Below are 17,934 nucleotides of genomic sequence, written 5' to 3'. Positions count from 1 at the left end.
GGGCAAGACAGGAACTCAGATGACTTCCAGAGCTCTTTAGGTCCATGGCTGTTATGAGGGCATCTGAATGTTCAAAGTCCTGCTCATTGGCAAAGACGCAGCCTAGAGTCAAAATTAGAAAACATGGTTTTTTGTTTTTCCATTTCATGGAAGCACCATGGTCTCCTGGTAGTTCCCAGCTGGCGGCCACCAGGTGGCAGCAGAGAACACAGTGCTGCCAGCCCTGCCCGGAGAGTCCCAGGGGTGGGGAAGAGGCGGTGGGAGGGGAGAGGACTGGAGAGGAGGTAGGGGTGTTCACTTTGGCTGTCAGAGGAAAAAGAAGGGGGTTGGCGGGGGCTAAATACCGATCTCAAGGGGGGACAGAAAATTTTGAGAACAACACTTCCGGGTTCAGGATAAAACTGAAGGAATGAGGAAAGGAATTAAGGAGTTAGGCTAAATTGGGGAGAATTCAAGGGAAATCAGAGGGTAAAGATGGGCTTGAGGGCAGAGGCCCAGGATGCCTCTGGGGGATCCATTATCTGTACTCTTCCTGGGGTGGGTCAAGATCTGGCTCCTCCTGAGATCCGTGGCCCACCTTGGAGGCAGGTGGCCAGGGGTTTTCTGGAGGCTGGGGTCCTGCTGGCCAGGTGTCATCAGGCTGAGGAGGTTGAGGGGGATCAGTTCTAGGGGGTACAGAAGGCCAGACTCCAGATTCAGGCAGGTCTCTCCAGGGATGACTGGGGCCTGGAGGTGGAAGGTCCTCAAAGAGAGGGGGTACCCCTGGCCAGGGGTCACCAGGGATTGGGGGGCCCTGAGGCAATGTTGGGGGGCCCTCCTCCTCTGAGGGCTCTGTGGATGAGGGAGATGGATGGTCTCCGCTGCCTGAGATGCCTGTAGAGGAGGAAGGAGAAATATAAGAGGGTGTGAGGACCCCCCCTCTCCCCGTAGCTACAGACCCAGGGAGCATCACCTCTCTGTGATGGACCACAGCCTGAGCTGATCCCACAAACAAAACTCAAAAGTAACTCTCACACATTCACAAAATACCAAAGTGGTCTTAAAATGACATGAAACTCTGTCTTGAACTATTGACTGGACCAACTTTAAATGGACAGGATCCCCTGCTCCCCCCACATAAGCTTCATCCAACCCTGGTTGGGACACCCCACTGGCAGGGCCACTATATGTGTCTGCAGTCCCAAAGCTGTCTACACCCTGGCCCCGCGTGGCACCCAGACCCCATCTCTAAGATGACCTCCACCCCCTTAACACGGACCTCAGCTCTGAAGAACACTCGCCCCACACCTGAATGCTGATCTAAATCGCCACATGGAGCTACACCCAAACCAGCAAAACATTTATTCTGTGCTAAAATGCACCTTCCCGCATCACCTCCATCCCCTTAACTCTTCCCCTCATGTGAATTCCCAGGATCTCCCTATCCCTATGCATCCATCTCACCCTTGCCTCATCTTTACCGTCCCCCATCACCCCAAATCACACTCCGGGCCTCTATTCCCAGCTCACCTCCGGCAAAACAGGCAAAGGACCAGGATCCCCAGGAGCTTCCAGTTGAGCATCTTGCCTGTCTCCTGGTCCCCAAAGTCAGGGGTCAGCTTAGTCTGGGTGCTTGGTAACCCCAAGAGGCTTTATAGGGGAGGAGGGGGAAGAGGAGGCCAATCTCTGGGGAGGGACCGGCCCAGTCACACAAGGAATCACATCCGAACCTAACTGGTCAAACCCACTTGGAAGGCCATGGCTAATGTGTAACCTCTGATGGTGGCGTCCCTCATTTTAGTCCCCCAGCTCAGGACCCAGCCACCCAGGCTTTATTGATGACCCAGACCTTGGTCACCCCACCATTGTTTTCATGTCCTCCCTTCATACACACCCTGCAGCAGCCCCCTAGTAACAGGGACTTCTACCTCTAATCCCTCAAGGTCATTGGAAGACAAGGAATGGGAGCAGACCAGGCGTGGGGAAGCAGTGTAATCACAGGGGCTGGGAGGCAGGATGCCGGGCAGGGGGTGGCAATTGGGGGGAGGACAGGGGGTGTTCCCTTGAACAGCTGGGACACAGCTAGAACGGTCTCAGCTAGTACGCCGAGCCTCCCCCCGATCCCAGTGTGAACGCTCTCCATGGGGCTCAGCCCTTGCTGGAACTTCCACTTCCCAGCATATGCCTTCTCCAGGCATGAAGGGGGCCTCCCAAGCAGTGACATCTGAGAATTTCATCCAGGAGCTACCTGGGGTGACTGCAGGTGAAGGAGAAAGTACAAGGACATCCTGATTCCTTCTCCCCACCCCAGGGCTGTTTCCATCAGTCACACCAGAGGCTCGGGAAGAAGTTGCCTCAGCTCCCCCTGGCATCTCAGCCTTTCTCCTCCCTCTGGAATCCTCCTCACTGCCCCTTGAGCCCCTCTCCCCTTATCCTTGGTGTGAACTCTGTGTCCACCCCTTCTCTCCCCTCCTCCTTCAGTTGTCAGTCTGTCTGGTCTGAGTCCTTCAGAGATCCCCCTAGAACTTTTCCTCAGCAAGGACTCCTCTGCCTGGACATCTCACGAGCCTCTCAGAAGTAACGTGTCCAAAACAGAACTCACTTCCTCCCTGGGTTGGCCCCCACCAGGTATGCTCCCCCGCAGTAAGGGACACCACTGTCCCTCATGGCTCACTTTTGAGGACTTCATTCCTCTCTCTTCATCCCGTGGCCACACCCCAAACCCATCCTCCACAGCCAGCCAACAGATCTCTTAAAAAGGTTAAGTTATGGGCTTCCCTGGTGGCGCAGTGGTTAAGAATCCGCCTGCCAATGCAGGGGACACGGATTCGAGCCCTGGTCTGGGAAGATCCCACATGCCACAGAGCATCTGGGCCCGTGAGCCATGGCCCGCTGAGCCTGCGCATCCGGAGCCTGTGCTCCGCAACGGGAGAGGCCACAGCAGTGAGAGGCCCACGTACCGCCAAAAAAAAAAAAAAAGTAAGTCAAATCGTGTGGCTGTCCCGTTTTAAAAGTACTCTAAGGACTTTCTACTGATTTAGAGTAAAATCCAAGCTCCAGCAGGCCTGGCCTCTCCCTGCAGCATCCTCGGGCTCCCTCCAGCCTCCGCACCTGCCCACCCTGTGGCCGCCCTTGTGCTCCTCCCAGGGGGCTGCGCAGCCTGCGCCTCACCTCACTCAGGCCTCAGCACCACCTCCCTCCTGAGAGAGGCCTTGCCTGTCCCCCCATCTAATGCTGCCCCTCCCCACACAGCCAGTTTCTATCACATCACTGTCATTTCTTTTTTCTCTTCATATTCATAGCACTTACCCACCGGACTGTAAATGCCATGGGAGCAGGGACCCACCCGTCAAGCCCACCACAGTGGCCTCCGGGGCAGGATGCTGCCTGGATCTGCGATTCCTGTCGGACATGTGAATGTTTTATCTGCTTCATTCCTGGCACTGATCACCTTCCAGAGGTAGTTTTAAAACAAAAGTTGAGAATAAAAAGAAACCTGGACCTTCTCCAAAAACTTCCTGGGAAGCCTAGGAAAGGGGTTTCGAAAAAGGAATCATCTAGAGTAAGAGGTGTGTGGGGGACCACTTCTCACATTTCCCAGACAAGAGAGGCTGCAGGGAGAAAATTTCCTTATATTCCCAGAGACAACTGTCCAAACAATGGCTCCTACTGTAGTCATCTTTATTGAGCCACGGGAGAATTAACAACATCTTGGTGGCTGGTGTCCCCGAGGGCAGCTGGATGGGAAGGGAGCTGGGCTGGACGCCCTCCCCAACCCACTCCTCCTCCATCCTCATCCTTCCGGTCCTCGCAGCTGCTCAGAGGCAGACAGAAGAAGAGGTCTGGCTGTCTCCTTCACAAATAGCTTCCTCTTTGGAAATGGCCTCACTCAGGCCCTGCAAGTCATCGAGCAGGACAGAAAGGGATCCTGGGAAAGAAGACCCCAAGGGACAGGAGGTGGACAAGAGAAGGCTGTCACAGTCACGCCACAGGATGTGAGGGTTATGAGGGAGAAGGATCCCTCATAACCAAGGTGGGTGTGAATAAGAGAGGCTGTGGGCCTCCAGGGGTCACAGAGAACAAGGCTCATGCATTGCAGAGTGCCTGGAGAAGAGATGCCTGAAGTCCCCAGCCATCTGTCCCTTACCTTTGATGGACTCCTTGGTGCATAGGGCCGCTGCTGGAGGTGCAGGCGCTGAAGACTCTGAGGGCCTGGGGCTGGACTCCACAGGTAACCCCTTACCCGATGGGGAAGGAAGAACTGCCAACAATCGCTGCTGCTTGTAACGGGAGAGGAGACCCTCTTGCTGCAAGGTGGCCTGGGAAGGAGATGGTTAAACGCCACCAAGCCCAGGCAGAGTCCCCTCCCCTTTCCACAGCCCTGCTCCCTGAGAAGAGCCCCTCTCAGCCTCCTACCAGCATGAGGTTCTTGTCTCTCTCCAGCTCCTTTAGGCGCTGGGTCAGCCGCTGTCCCTCCTCCTTTCGGGCCTCATCCTGCAGGCGCCGCAGCTCCTGGTTCCGCTCCTTTTCCCGGGTGGCTTTGCGCTGGATCTGACGCAGTGATACCACTACGGGAAAGCCAGGCCACAGAGGGGACGGGTGTTGGGCAGCCTAGAGGCCATGAGGCACCGTGAAAACAAGCCTGGAAGGATGAGCAGGAACACTGGGTCCCCAGCTCTGTGACTCAGGTGAGCCACTGACACTGTGGCTTTCAGTCTCCCGTACAGAGGGGAGTCTGATGCTCTAGGATCCTATGAATCTGCAAACCCAAAGTACCTCCCCCATCACTGAAGCTTCCCAGAGTCCTGCAGGGGAAATCTGAATAGGGACTGGATATCAGATTTTGTGCAATTCATGTTCATTTTCTTAAAGAGTGACAATGGTATTGAGGTGACAGAGGAAAATACCCTATTTGTGGGAGATGCAGCTGAACAGTCAGGATGTTTGCAACTTACTTTCAATAATTCCCCCCATGACCGCCTGTGGGGGTGGGATAGGGAGGGTGGGAGAGAGGGTGATGCAAGAGGGAGGAGATGTGGGAGCATGTGTGTATGTATAACTGATTTAGTTTGTTGTAGAGGGAAAACTAACACACTATTGTAAAACAATTATACTCCAATAAAGATGTTAAAAAAAATAAATAAATAAAATAAAATGTAAACTAAAAAAATAAAAAAAATAAAAATAATTCCCCCCAAAACGTTTATATATCAATGTGTATATATACAGATAGATAGGAAATGTGACCAAAGGTTATTAACTGCTGCTTCTAACCAGAGAAGGTATATGAGTATCCATTACATGATTCTTTTCACTTGGCTAGATGTTTGAAATTTTTCCCAATAAAAAGTTGGGGGTAGGGCTTCCCTGGTGGCACAGTGGTTGAGAGTCCGCCTGCCGATGCAGGGGACACGGGTTCATGCCCCAGTCCGGGAAGATCCCACATGCCGTGGAGCGGCTGGGCCCGTGAGCCATGGCCACTCACTGAGCCTGCATGTCCAGAGTCTGTGCTCCGCAACGGGAGAGGCCACAACAGTGAGAGGCCCACGTACCGCAAAAAAAAAAAAAAAAAAAAAAAAAAAGTTGGGGGTAATCGTTGGTATGAGATGTTAGACTGCCTTTGCAGACGGGGGTGACTGGGAGGGGCTGCAGGGGATCCAGGGCTGGTCAAGTCCTTGATCTGAGTGCTGGCTATATAGGGGTGTTTACCACCTGCGAATTCATCTTCCTTGATAACTTCATGACTCGCACACTTCAAAAAAGCTTTAAAAATAAAGTTTCTAAAATAACCTCATGCCTCAACACTTCCTTCTTTCTGAAAACCCATGTCCACCCCAGCCAATCTCACCGGCCTTGGTGTGTTCCCTGCGAGCCTCGTTCAGTCTCCTTTCTGATTCTGAGAGCTGCTCCCGCAGTCGAGTCTCCACTTCGGCCACCTTCTCCTGCAGCGCTGGGGTGGAGGCACACGTGGGGTGTCAGGGGAGCCTTGGTTCATAGTTCCCACCCCCACCCCCCACCACGGGTCTGCCCATGCCCCCTCCTGCACACCTTGCCCGTAGATCTCCTGCTGCTGGGTCAGCTCCTGCCGGAGACTGGCGGCCTCCGCCGTGCTCTCCTGCTGGCCCTGGCGAGCCGCCTCCAGCTGCAGCCCCAAGCTGGCCAGGGACTCCTGCGTGCGCTGCAGCTCGTGCTCCAGCTGCTGGGCCACTCCGCTCAGCTTCTGCCGCTCTGCCTCCCCTGGGAAGATGTGGTGCCCACTCGGGCTTCTCCATCCCCTAGACCCCAGCTCTTCCCTCTTCCTCTTCATCCCCCAGATTCAGACTCTGGCCCCGGCTCAAGCTCAGTGACTTGAGGACCAGGTGTACCTTGCTCCCGGGCCCGGCCCACCTCCTGCTGGATGATGTGGGCGCTCAGCTGCAGTTCTGCGTCCAGACGGTTCCGTTCCTCCCGCAGCTGCTCCAACTCCAGGCTCATATCCATGGCTGGTGGGGGTTGGGGGCAGCTGAGACAGGGAAGGGAAACAGAGATGGGGGGAATCACCCAGCTGCCTGACCCCTAAGCCCCCATCCTTCCTCCATCCTCGCTTTTTTGGGTCCCAGCAACCAACACCTTAAAGCCCCACTCCTGCCCCTGATCCACCTCAACGTGGCCCAAACTTCACCTCTCCTGGCGCAGCTGAGCAAGGGCCAGTTTTCGAGCCATCAGGCCTGGGGAAGAAAAGGCAGAGAGCCAACAGAGAGGTGAGCTTGTGGAGGAGAAGAGAGAAAACGGGAGATGCCCGGACTGGTAAGGAGGAGGCAGCAGGGTGGCAGCAGGGTGGGTGTAGGATGAGAGAGCTGGTGGGGCAGCGGGAAGGGCAGGACGCATCTGGCAGTTGCCCTACCCACCCCGAATGGTGTGGACCTTGCGGACGGCATAGCTGACTCGGCTGCTGAGGCTGGGCAGCCGGGCTGCGGCCCGCTTCACCTCCTCCATGGTGCTCTGGAGGCAGGTCTGAAAGCTGGAGAAGACACAAAGTCATGACCCTTCAACCCCATCTTATTTCCAAAAGGACTTGATTCCCTCTATCCTGTATTGCTATGTATGTGGGGAAAGCAGGGAAGGGGAAATCAGAGCAAGGGCAAGAGAAGCTGAAGCCAAGAGCAGGGGCCCCAACTCTGTGCCCTGCCAGTCGTGAAAGAAAACTGAAAGCTTAAGCCCCTTAGTGATTGTCAAATAAAAATGATGCAGTTGCTCAGAAGAAAAGCACAGCTAGGGACTTCCCTGGTGGTCCAGTGGTTAAGTCTCTGTACTTCCACTGCAGGGGGTGTGGGTTTGATCCCTGGTCGGGGAACTAAGATCCCGCATGCTGCGTGGCCCAGACAAAAAAAAAAAAAGGTGCAGCTATTCCTGGTCCCAAAACCTACATAAGCTTCTCATTTGCATCCTTGCAATCGGTGTCTTTAAAAACAACGCTACGGTAAAAACAATAATCATGTTCATGGGGTCGCACCTTATCTGGATTCAGATGCCATCACAAAGTAAAGGGTTCAGTAATATTGATTCTATGGGGGCTAAAACAAGTTGCCCTAAAGCAGGCTTATCTCTAGCTTTTAGACTTTTGCACCTCAGGCCTCCAGGTGTGTCTCCAGGTTTGGGGAGTCTCCTGCCGCCATATGCCACGTTTGGGGTGTATGAACTTATGTGCATTCTTCTATGGAACAAAGCCCATAGCTTCCATCAGTTTGCCCCAAGAAGGCATTAAATGATTGTACATCTTTTCAAGCAATGTGCTAAGCTTATTTCTCATGATCTGCTTTTTGATCACTATTATGTATCAGAGATCAAAGTTAGCCTCTCTAACAAGTCCCTGATACCAACAAAGGCCAGGTCCACATGCTTTATCAGCTGGCTGTGCCCAAAGCAGGATCAACATGGCTCATGGAAGTTGAGAAGTCTAAAGGCGTCCCCTGGGAGGAGGGCCTATGCAGCACCCAGGGGGAAAACAAGCAGACGACAAAGGTTGAAGGCTGTATCCCTAGCAGCACAGCCGAGATCACTTTTATCTGAAAACTGTTTGAGCGGGTGCTTCCAACACCTACTGTGGCTCTTATGAAAGCCTTTTCCTAACAGGATCTCCAAGCCACCAAGAGACTAACAAACCTGGCAACAATCCGAGCTTGGGTTGTTTTTGGCCACGTGGACTTTTTGGCAATAAATCATTAGCAAGGACCATTTCAGTAATGTCCTGGTATCAAAGTAAAACCCTGTCCACAGTGTATCCTTCTGTCTTCCTGGAGGTAGGAGGCACATGCAATGGATTGAATCTGGGCAGTAGTTCATCAAAACTAGTATCTCTAATGCCATGCACGCTTGAAATTTTTCATGAAATTTTTTTTTTGGTTAAATTAGTCCTCAAGGTACAAATCCAACAGAAAGGGACGATAGGCAAGGACCCACCCTGCATCACAATTTTTCTAAGCCAAAACTGTTACATGATCCATCTAGAAGAGCCTCATGGTAAAAGTGAACATTTACAGAATGCAGACAATAAGGCCGGCACTGTGCTGAGAGCTCTCCTCAGACCACCTCCGTGTCCCCATGTCCAAAACCGAGGAGGGATTGTTACCTGTGCAAAGAAACCTGTGCTTCTCCTTAGAGGTCTTTCTAAAGGTTATCTAACAATAGCTGTGAAGGAAACACCTAGGAAGTTGGTATGAGAGACAGGCTTGCAACTGATTAAAAAGGAAACTGGCAGGGACGGGGAAGGGTAAGCTGGGGCGAAGTGAGAGAGTGGCATGGACTTATATATACTATCAAATGTAAAATAAATAGCTAGTGGGAAGCAGCCGCACAGCACAGGGAGATAAGCTTGGTGCTTTGTGACCACCTAGAGGGGTGGGATAGGAAGGGTGGGAGGGAGACGCAAGAGGGAAGACATATGGGGATATATGTATATGTATAGCTCATTCACTGTGTTATATAGCAGAAACTAACACACCATTGTAAAGCAATTATACTCCAAAAAAGATGTTAACAAAATAATCAAATAAATAAATAAATAAGTGGGGAGGGGAACTTCAATAAAGCGAGTCACACGAATTTTCTGGGTTCCCAGTGCATATAAAAGTTATGTTTATGCTATACTGTAGTCCACTAAGTGTGCAATACCATTACGTCTGAAAAAACAACTAAACATTTAAAAACAGCATTAATTTTAAAACAATGCTGTTGGAAAAAAAATGGCACCAATAGACTTGCTCAACACAGAGTTGCCACAAAAAAAAAAAAAGAAAGGTAGAAAGAGAGAAAGGAGGAAGGGAAGAAAGATTTAAGTGTCCACATTCCCCATCCTCGAACAGTTCTGAGTGGAGACCCTCCTAGGTGCTTCTCTATTTAGCTCAAGCGTTACTAACTGCAAAAGGAAGTTAGTAATACCTCATCTCCAGCCAAACACGCAGTGGGTGGGAGTCATAACAAGTGACCCTGCTGTCGATGTGGAGGGGGGTTGCCCCAGGAGAAAACAAACACAAATATTTTACAGGGCTACATACCTCCAGCCCCGCATCCTCCACACCGCCAGCTTTCTAGCCCTTCTTGCCTGAGGCTCTTAAACTCCGAGATGCCCAGGAAAGAAGAAATGCTACTCCACCCACCCTCCATCCCCAGATACCTGCTGACAGCATTGGCCACAAGCTTCAGCTGCTCTTCTGCTGTGGCTGTCTGCTGCTGCTCCCGGCCCCGGGCCTCCTGAGTGCGGCTCAGCTCTGTCTGCAGGGCCTAGGAAGGATATGGTAAAGAAAATGGTCCCCTCAGGACTTCCCTGGAGGTCCAGTGGTTAAGACTGCTCGCTTCCACTGCAGGGGACACGGGTTTGATCCCTGGTTCGGGGAACTAAGATCCCGCGTGCCACATGGTACAGCCAAAACAAACCAAAAGTGTCCCCCTCCCTGGGGTTTCCCTGCCCTCCCTCAGCCTCTGCCCATCTCAGACACTGACCTTGGCACCCATCCGCTCTACCTCCACCTCTGCAGCTTTGTCCTGCAGGGAGCGCTGCAAGATGGCCTGCTCCTGGCACTGGGTTTCAACTCTCTCCTGGAGCTCTGCCACCTGGGGGAGCAGAGGAGGCAGGTCTAGAGCCAAAGCTGCAGGGGAGGCGCTGGGAAGGAAGGGGCAGGTGCAGGGGTCTCTGAAAGAAGGCCACACATGGAGACAGTAAGCCTGGGTTCCTAAGAATGGAGTCTGGGTCCAGGTTTCCTTCCAGAAGCGTGTTCCCCGTGTCCACACCTTAAGGAACCACCCTGTGACCGACCCACCAGGACCCGTGGCCAGCCTCTGCCCATGCCACCCACCCATCCTTGGACACTGTCACCTTCTGGGGGAGACCAGCCCACCTCACAGAATGTAAGCCTCATGAGAGCAGGTCCTTGTCAGCCTTTGCTCAGGGCTGTGCTGCCAGCATGTGGGAACCACCCAAGTATTTGGTGAATAAATGCCACCCCTCCTGTAAGGAGCAGAGAGCTGGGGGAGAGCATGGGGAGAAAGAGGGTGCCAGGCGACCTGTCCCTTCAGCTGCTCCACGCATTCTCTGTGCTCCAGCTCCTGGGCCTTCAGCTGCACCATAAGGGCAAACACCTTCTCCCGCCAGCGCTTCAGTAGCGACTGGCACTTCTTGGTGAACTCGGGCTCCAGGCAGTCTGAAGGCTGAACCTGAGGGTGGAGGAAGTGGGGAGAGTGTGGGCTCCTGGGGGAGCAGAGGAAGGAGGTGGGTTTTATTTCTTCTGTCCTGCCCAGGCATCAGGAGCCACAGCAAGAAGTGGTGTTCAGGGGAAGCAAGATGCGGGCACGTTCTAGGAGCGGCACACCAACCCCTCCCATACACAGGGGGCACCTGGGGGCGAGGGGCCTGGGCCAGGGGCCTACCCTCCGGGCCAGCTCCTCCTCCTGCATGCAGAGGATGTGCGTGAGGCTCTGCACGCGCACCTGCAGCAGCTCCGTGGTGGTGTGCAGGCCGGCCCGGTCCTCCCGCAGGTGCTTTGGGTGGGGTCGGCGGGGGGAGAGAGAAAGGACAGCTACCTCTTGCCGCGTCTCCCAGTGGCCCTCAGGCGGCGGCCAGTCTGTGTGCTCCTTGACAGCACTGCCTTCTCTCCCGGGGACTGTGCTCTTCTCCAGGGCCCCCTCGCCCAGGACCTGAGCCCTCATGTCCCACCCCATGCCCAGCACGCTCTCACCTGCACTGTTTCTAGAAGCTCCTGTCGCTCTGATTCCCACATCTGACTGTGGACCTCGGGAGGGACCTGCTCCCCCACGTACCTCCTTAGGTTCTCAACCAAGGTCACCTGAGCCTCCAAATCCTCTTGGGTCTTCCTAAGGTTGGGGTGGGAGCAGGGTAGCCATCAGGGGGCACCCTGGAGACCCAGCCCACCCACCAACCCACCGAATGCCAGACCAACTGCCCTTCGGTCGCCCACCCGCCCACTCACCTCAGCTGCTTCCGCAGCAGCTCAGCCTCCCTCTGGGCCGCAGCCAGCTCCTCAGCTTCTCCTGATCTCCTGGCTTCCAGACTACTCAGAGACTTCTGCAGGCCCCCAGCTTCGCCAGTCAAACTGGAAAGAGCCTCCCGGTGAGCCTGTGTCAGGGAGGAGAGCTATGGAGAGAAGGGAGGGCTCAGCAGGGGCCAGATCGCCCACACCTGGGCTTTCCAAATCCTCCCTCTGCTTTGGCCCTGCCCTTCACTCCCACTTTCTGTGACCTTGGACAAGCACCCAAGAAATCACCCAACTGTGCACAGCAAAACAGAGACTATCTTTGGTGCCTCACTCCCCATCACCCTCCAATCCACCAGCAGTTCCTGTCAGGTCTCCCACCAAAACACTGTCACTTCTCTCCATATCCAGTGCCACCAACCTGAGGTAATCCACCCTCATCTCTGGCCTGGACAATGGCAACCATCTCCTGACAGGTCTTAGAAGCCTCCCGTGGCTTACCACAGAGTTCAGAGCGGCTTCTTCCCTGGGCCTGTGAAACCTGTCGCACCTTGGCCTCTGCCTGCTTCTCTGAGCTCTGTCCTGTTTCTCCCCCTGCCCGCTCTGCACCAGCCACAGTGCTCTCCCACTGTCCCCCCAACAAGTCTGCTCTTTCCCACCTCAGAGTCTACCTGGAGGCTTGGCTTCCCACAGCTCCTCAGATCCCAGTGATGCCGCCTCGCGGGGAAGGCCTCCCCGGACCGCTACTCCCTACCCAGCACCTGCGCTGTCCCATCACCTGTTCATGCCCTTCCCGCACTTCTCATCATTATGAAATGATCCTGCTTCTGCATGTGCTTACTGTCTGCTTCCCCGCATCCAGAAGAAAGCCCTAGGAAGGCAGGGAGCTTGTCCTTTTCTCACAGCACCACCGACAGTGGTTAAGGGTCAGATACGCTGAAGGAGTCATGGTTCGGCCGGTGAAGGAAGGGAAGTGGCTGCCCTCACTTCCAGTCTGCCCGCCTCTAGCCCTTTCTCTACACCATAGTTACTGTGAGCTTTCTGGACACGAATCACAAAACTGGTCCTTTTACACATAAAATATAAATCTGATCTTGTCATTTCCCTGTTAAAACCTTTCAGCGGTTACCCATTATTCTTAAGGTAAAGTATAAATTTGAACAGGCCCAAGGCCTCACACTCCACCCCAACACCCAGAGCCCCTCTCATAGCCTGCACTCAGGCCCCTCTGGCCCCCTCCCGTTCACATCTACTTGCAGCCAAGTGTCACACCAGCCCCCATCACCTCCCCACATGCCTGCCCACCAGCCAACTCCTATTTTTTTATTTTATTTAATGTATTTATTTATAGCTGCATTGGGTCTTCGTTGCCGTGCGTGGGCCCCCTCCAGCTGTGGCCGGTGGGGGCCACTCCTCGCCACTGCACACGGGCCTCTCATTGTGGTGGCCCCTCCCACTGCAGAGCATGGGCTCGAGGCGCGTGGGCCTCAGCAGTTGTGGCACGCGGGCTCCAGAGTGCAGGCTCAGTAGCTGTGGCGCACGGGCCCAGCTGCTCCGCAGCATGTGGGATCCTCCCAGACCAGGGCTCGAACCCTTGTCCCCTGCACTGGCAGACGGACTCCCAACCACTGTGGCACCAGGGAAGCCCACCCACTCCTATTTAACACAAATGTCAACTTATCATTAAGCATCTTTCATGAATCTAAAGGCTCTTTATATTTTTCTTTGAACCATCTCCTCTCTCCATTTTCTGCCTGGACTGCTGTCTCTCTCTTCTTGATTTCTAGGCACACTTTATATAGTAGGGATATTAGCTTTTTCTTGTGATATGACCTGGAAATATTCTTCTATAGTTTATCACTTACCCTTTAATTTTATTTTTATTTTGTCATTCCTAAGTTTGGTATTATGAAGTCAATATTTCAATCTTTTCTTTAATGGCTCTGGATTTTGATTCACAGGTAGAAAGGCTTCCCCATTCCCAGGTTATAAAGGAATTCACCCATATTTTCTTCCAATATCTTTATGGTTTCATTTCCTAACATGTCGACTGGTTAGGGTGGTCTTCCCAAACTCCCAGACCAGTCAGGGCTCCTTTGTCCTTCTCCTCCATGGCTCTTTTCCCAATTGCAGTTAATTAATTAGAATTAAATTAAGCATTGAATGTGTGTATCCCCCACTAGGCTGTCAGCTCCACCCACAAGGGCAGAGAGGTGGCTGATTTGCTCACCCCAGTGTCCCGGCTCTTGTCTCAGGGATGGCAAAGAGTAAGCACAGATAAATGCTTGCTGACTGAATCATCGCCCCTTCCCAGTCCACCTTAGGACTCCACTCCCACCTCCCTCACTCTCCCTCCCACAGTGTTCCCAGATGAACTGGGTACCTAGAGTAAAGTAGAAAGACAAACTACTTCCTACTGGAAGAGGAAGGAGGGCTTCAAGCGGTGGGAGGTCCCCTGAGTCCTGGCGGAAAAGGGCAATCTGAATAAGACCAACACATCCAAGTTCTCCCTCTTTCCAGGTCACCTGTTTCTTTCACCTTCAGCAAACATCTCATCACCCTTTTCTGCAATGCCTGCTCTTTGCTGGGGAGCTCCTGCCCAGCTCACCACTGTGCAGCTGAACCCTTACTAGGCCCACATTCACCTGCTCTTGGTGCAGCCTCTGAACCTCCTCCAGCTCCCGCTGGCTCCCTTCTTCCAGGTTCTTCCGGACAACCTCAGCCCCAGCCAGGGCAGCACGCAGGCCCTCGGCCTCAGCGCGGCCAGCCTTCTCTGCCCGTGCCAGTGCCTCCAGCTCCATGGCCTGGGCCTCCAGCCTCATCTTCTGCTGCAGCGAGGTCTCCCGCAACACCTGGACCTCCTCCTCGAGCCGCCGCAGCTCTCGCAGCTGCCTAGAGATCAGCTCAGCCTGCTGGCTCAGGGCCTGCGACCCCGCCAGCTCCACGGACCTTCAAAGACAGGTTAACACAAGTGAGACCTGTCTCTGGTGCTGGGAGGGTGGCCAAGGCATAAATGGAGACAGGAGAAGGAGGAGAGGATCCCTATGCTCCCATATGGGGAGATGGCAGGGGATGAAGCTGGGCCATGGGGATCTCTGCATTTCCGTCACCATCATCATTGACGACAGCCCTACTAAGCATATCTGGGCCCACAGGACCTAAAGGCTAGCTGAGTTCATGGAACATGACCTCTCTCGAGGACAATATACAGACAGATGTGTTAAACATCAGATGTGCACATCATTAGGCCGCACATTCTAAACTGGAGAAGCTGGAAGGACACTCAGAGATTTCTGAATTCTGATTTAAGGGCAAGGAAAAGTTTGATGGAGGTGGAAAGAGAGGTCATGGCAACGAGTATCAATATGGTGAGGCCAGGCACTAGTTAAAATCATTTATTGAGTGTTAGGTACACCACATGAGAAGACTGAGAGTGAAGTACCTCAATAAATTACACAGTCCCAACCGTTGGAAAGCACAGTCTACTGGCGTCACATAAAGTTGAAACCAGCTTATAACATGGCTCTTGACACAGCTCCTCACTGAGGCCCAGAACCACGCATTTTATTTTTTTAATTTTAATTTTTTTTGGCCGCACCATGCAGCATGCAGGATCTTAGCTCCCTGACCAGGGACTGAACCTGTGCCCTTGGCAGTGAAAGCAGAGTCCTAACCACTGGACCGCTAGGGAATTCCCCAGCAGCTTTTTCAAGTGACAGAAATCTGTAGCCTAGAGAAATGAGGTGACTGGCCAAAGGACCCCTAGCTGGTGGCCAAATTAGTCACAAAGAGTCTCTGTCTCCTGACACTCATTCCAATGCTGCCGTTTCATCATTATGCTCCTTTCCCTTTGATGGGGTCCAAGGTAGACTCACCTGCAATCCACTCAAGAACAAAATGGCAGGATGATATTCCAGTACATTTGGGAAAAGACACACATGAAACAACAAGAATAAGAATTTTCACAGACAACAAATTGACAGATGGCATGGTCAGCTCTATCAGAATGAATCTACACTACCACAGCACACGGTCTGTACTCCCAGCCCATACTTCTTCAGCCTGCCTTATACTACGCTTAATACAATCAGCTGTGGGTCAACCTATCTCTTCCTTTAGGATTTAAAATTCTTTGATAGGGGCTTCCCTAGTGGCGCAGTGGTTAAGAATCCGCCTGCTAAGGCAGGGGACACGGGTTTCGAGCCCTGCTCCAGGAAGATCCCACATGCCGCAGAGCAACTAAGCCCGTGTGCCACAACTACTGAGCCTGTGTTCTAGAGCCCATGAGCCACAACTACTGAGCCCACGCACCTACAGCCATGCTCCGCAACGAGAAGACACTGCAATGAGAAGCCCACACACCGCAATGAAGAGTAGCCCCCACTCACTGCAACTAGAGAAAGCATGTGTGCAGCAACAAAGGCCAACGCAGCCAAAAATAAAATAATAAATAGATAAATTCATTTTAAAAAATTATCAAAAATAAAATAAAATTCCTTGATATCAGGATCTCTCTTACTCATTTTTGTTATCCTTGTCCCTAGCATCTAGCAAACTGCTATTATTTATGCATTGTAGGCAACAACAACTGCTTATATAAAAATGAATAAATCATGGAACTAAGGGCTGAAATTGGGTAAGGAATCTATTTCAGGGAAGAAGGGCCACTGGCAAGCAAGCCCAAGAAAACAGCAACATTAGATCTGTACCTGCCTCTCCACCCTGGCTCCTGCCCTTTGCCAGAAACTTCCTGTTCCCACATGGTCACTTGAGGTCTCTGGTTATCTGGCCGCCTCTCTAAGACATCTTGATGGGCTGGGGGCTGAACCAGGGGAATGTCTGAGACCCACGTGGGAGCCATTCTTGGCAGAGTTGGAAGGGGCCGAACTTGGAAGTGGGATGGGGGAATCAGCCCAGTGGAACCTGAAGAATCATAAGGACAAAGATGGTCAGTTTCCCAGGGAGACATAATCACCAGCCCCCTTGCCAGGTCCCACTGACCTGAAGGTTGAAACATTTCCACACTATTTGAAGTCTCTAGAGTCTGTGTCCAGCCATCTATGCTCCCCTGGACAATAGGAGAAACAAGGACACTCCAATTCAATTTTCAGGCCACGTTCCAAAGAGACAGCCCCTACAATAACAAAGTCATAATCCTTAAATAACAGCCAGGTCCACCTGACTCTTAGCTCCTCTTATCCAACTTCCCAAAAGAAGTAGGAAATACCCGAAGATCACTTGCTTGTCTCTATCTGGTTCCTGATAGGACTGTGGCAACAGCCATGAGATGGAGAGAATTTACTGAGACAGGCTGAGAGAGGCTCTGGTTTTACTCATACTTTTAGAATTCTGGGCAGTGCCTTTACCCTCCTCCTTAAGTTTCTACAGTCTCTGCCTTTCCTGGATGGAAGTGAGAAAGGAGGTATGCAGTGCAGAGGCTGTGAGCCCAATCTCCAGAGTTCTCTCCATGGCTCACCAAGGCCTTGCGGAAGCCCATCCAGACACCACCAAGCCATGACTCCTGGGTCCTTCCCTATCAAAGCGCTGGCCCAATGCCTGGCCCCTGATGAATGTGGCCACATGTAGGGCAGGACGCCTACCCAGGACCCCCGGGGAATCCAGGCGGCCTAGACCCCTTGGCAGAAAAGCCAGCTTCCTGACGTCGCATCCAAACCCTTCCAGCAACCTTCCTCTCAGTTTCTCTCTATTGTCTCCTCAGCGTCCATTCCTGTCACCCATCCACCTCTCCAGAGTCCTAGAGCAGAGAGGGGTCTTTAAGATCTCCCCACCCTCCCACCCAAATTCATCTATTTTCCCCCCAATCTGGGATTCCTATCCCTCCCTACATCCTAATTTGCTTTTATCCTGAAGAAATTATTCTGGCCCCTCCTCACTCTCTCATCTCCCAATAGCCCGCTCTCCCTCCCTCCTCTCCCCCAGATGTGAGTCTTCCCCCTGTTGAACGCTGAGCTCTAAGGCTGTTTGACCACCTCACTTGTTCCTTTACCCTGCCCTTGGCACCCCTCCACCCTATGGATCCCTGAACCCACCCCTGTACCCCCTCTCAGCCCCGTCCCGCCCCCAACCGACTCTTCCCGAACGCCCCTTACCCGACGTGAGAGACCCCCTCAGCCCCTTGGCCACACCCCCTACACCTAGCTCCCGGGCGCGGCCTCGGCCCCTGACCGCGCCTGCGCAAAGCGGGCAGGTTGGCGGGACGCTCTAAAGCCTACAAGGCTACCACCCCGGAAGGAGGAGAAGAGGTGCACGCAGGCGCAGGAGTGTCTAAAGCCTGGCCCAATTAAGGCGTTGGGGGCACCTCCGCGCCCTGGCAGCTCCGCCCAACTCCGGGAACCCGGGAAAACTTGTGAACTAATCAGAAAAAGCGGAAGGCGGGAGATCGGGGACCCTCCCAGCTCGTCGCCCAATGGAAAGAAGGAGGGCAAACGAGATGGCCAATCAGAAACGGCACGGGGGGCGGGCTCGCTCG

General features: G+C 53.2%; 2 protein-coding genes across 8 annotated transcripts; both read right to left on the bottom strand.

Moving 5' to 3' along the window:
* Window positions 1-517: 517 nt before the first annotated feature.
* On the bottom strand, window positions 518-3,301 carry PSORS1C2 (psoriasis susceptibility 1 candidate 2). Its single transcript, XM_067006520.1, has 3 exons — window positions 3,289-3,301; window positions 1,513-1,629; window positions 518-875 (listed from the first exon to the last, which is right to left on the bottom strand). Exons 2-3 carry the CDS (start codon window positions 1,560-1,562, stop codon window positions 518-520), a joined length of 408 nt encoding a protein of 135 aa, XP_066862621.1. The 5' UTR covers window positions 1,563-1,629; window positions 3,289-3,301.
* Window positions 3,302-3,643: 342 nt separating this feature from the next.
* Window positions 3,644-17,799, bottom strand: CCHCR1 (coiled-coil alpha-helical rod protein 1). Of its 7 annotated transcripts, XM_067006514.1 has the most exons (19): window positions 17,555-17,691; window positions 17,045-17,199; window positions 16,446-16,512; window positions 16,154-16,367; window positions 14,090-14,393; window positions 11,442-11,605; window positions 11,190-11,325; window positions 10,882-10,992; window positions 10,519-10,668; window positions 9,958-10,068; window positions 9,632-9,738; window positions 6,867-6,979; window positions 6,641-6,686; window positions 6,345-6,481; window positions 6,028-6,216; window positions 5,828-5,929; window positions 4,396-4,547; window positions 4,127-4,298; window positions 3,644-3,907 (listed from the first exon to the last, which is right to left on the bottom strand). In XM_067006514.1, exons 3-19 carry the CDS (start codon window positions 16,459-16,461, stop codon window positions 3,798-3,800), a joined length of 2,334 nt encoding a protein of 777 aa, XP_066862615.1. In that variant the 5' UTR covers window positions 16,462-16,512; window positions 17,045-17,199; window positions 17,555-17,691; the 3' UTR covers window positions 3,644-3,797. The 7 variants fall into 7 exon arrangements, with proteins under 7 accessions (XP_066862615.1, XP_058931168.1, XP_058931167.1 ...); XM_059075185.2 differs by lacking the exon at window positions 17,045-17,199 and having other exon boundaries at window positions 17,555-17,799; XM_059075184.2 differs by lacking the exon at window positions 17,045-17,199 and having other exon boundaries at window positions 16,446-16,578; window positions 17,555-17,712.
* Between the last annotated feature and the right edge of the window lie 135 nt (window positions 17,800-17,934).

The sequence above is a fragment of the Kogia breviceps genome, chromosome 10 (genome assembly GCF_026419965.1).
Source record: "Kogia breviceps isolate mKogBre1 chromosome 10, mKogBre1 haplotype 1, whole genome shotgun sequence".
NCBI lineage: Eukaryota > Metazoa > Chordata > Mammalia > Artiodactyla > Physeteridae > Kogia > Kogia breviceps.
The sequence above is the reverse complement of the archived record's forward strand: the minus strand, read 5'-3'. Positions and strand labels throughout refer to the sequence as shown.

Excerpts from the sequence above, each read along its gene's own strand:
- PSORS1C2 (XM_067006520.1), bottom strand. The coding sequence starts at position 1,562 with ATGCTCAACTGGAAGCTCCTGGGGATCCTGGTCCTTTGCCTGTTTTGC. Across the intron at positions 876-1,512 it reads GTCCTTTGCCTGTTTTGCCG|AGGCATCTCAGGCAGCGGAG; the intron begins GAGGTGAGCTGG and ends TTCCTCCTCTAC.
- CCHCR1 (XM_067006518.1), bottom strand. The coding sequence starts at position 17,026 with ATGTGGCCACATTCATCAGGGGCCAGGCATTGGGCCAGCGCTTTGATA. Across the intron at positions 14,394-16,153 it reads GAGCCAGGGTGGAGAGGCAG|GTCCGTGGAGCTGGCGGGGT; the intron begins GTACAGATCTAA and ends CTGTCTTTGAAG. Across the intron at positions 3,908-4,126 it reads CACCAAGGAGTCCATCAAAG|GATCCCTTTCTGTCCTGCTC; the intron begins GTAAGGGACAGA and ends CTTCTTTCCCAG.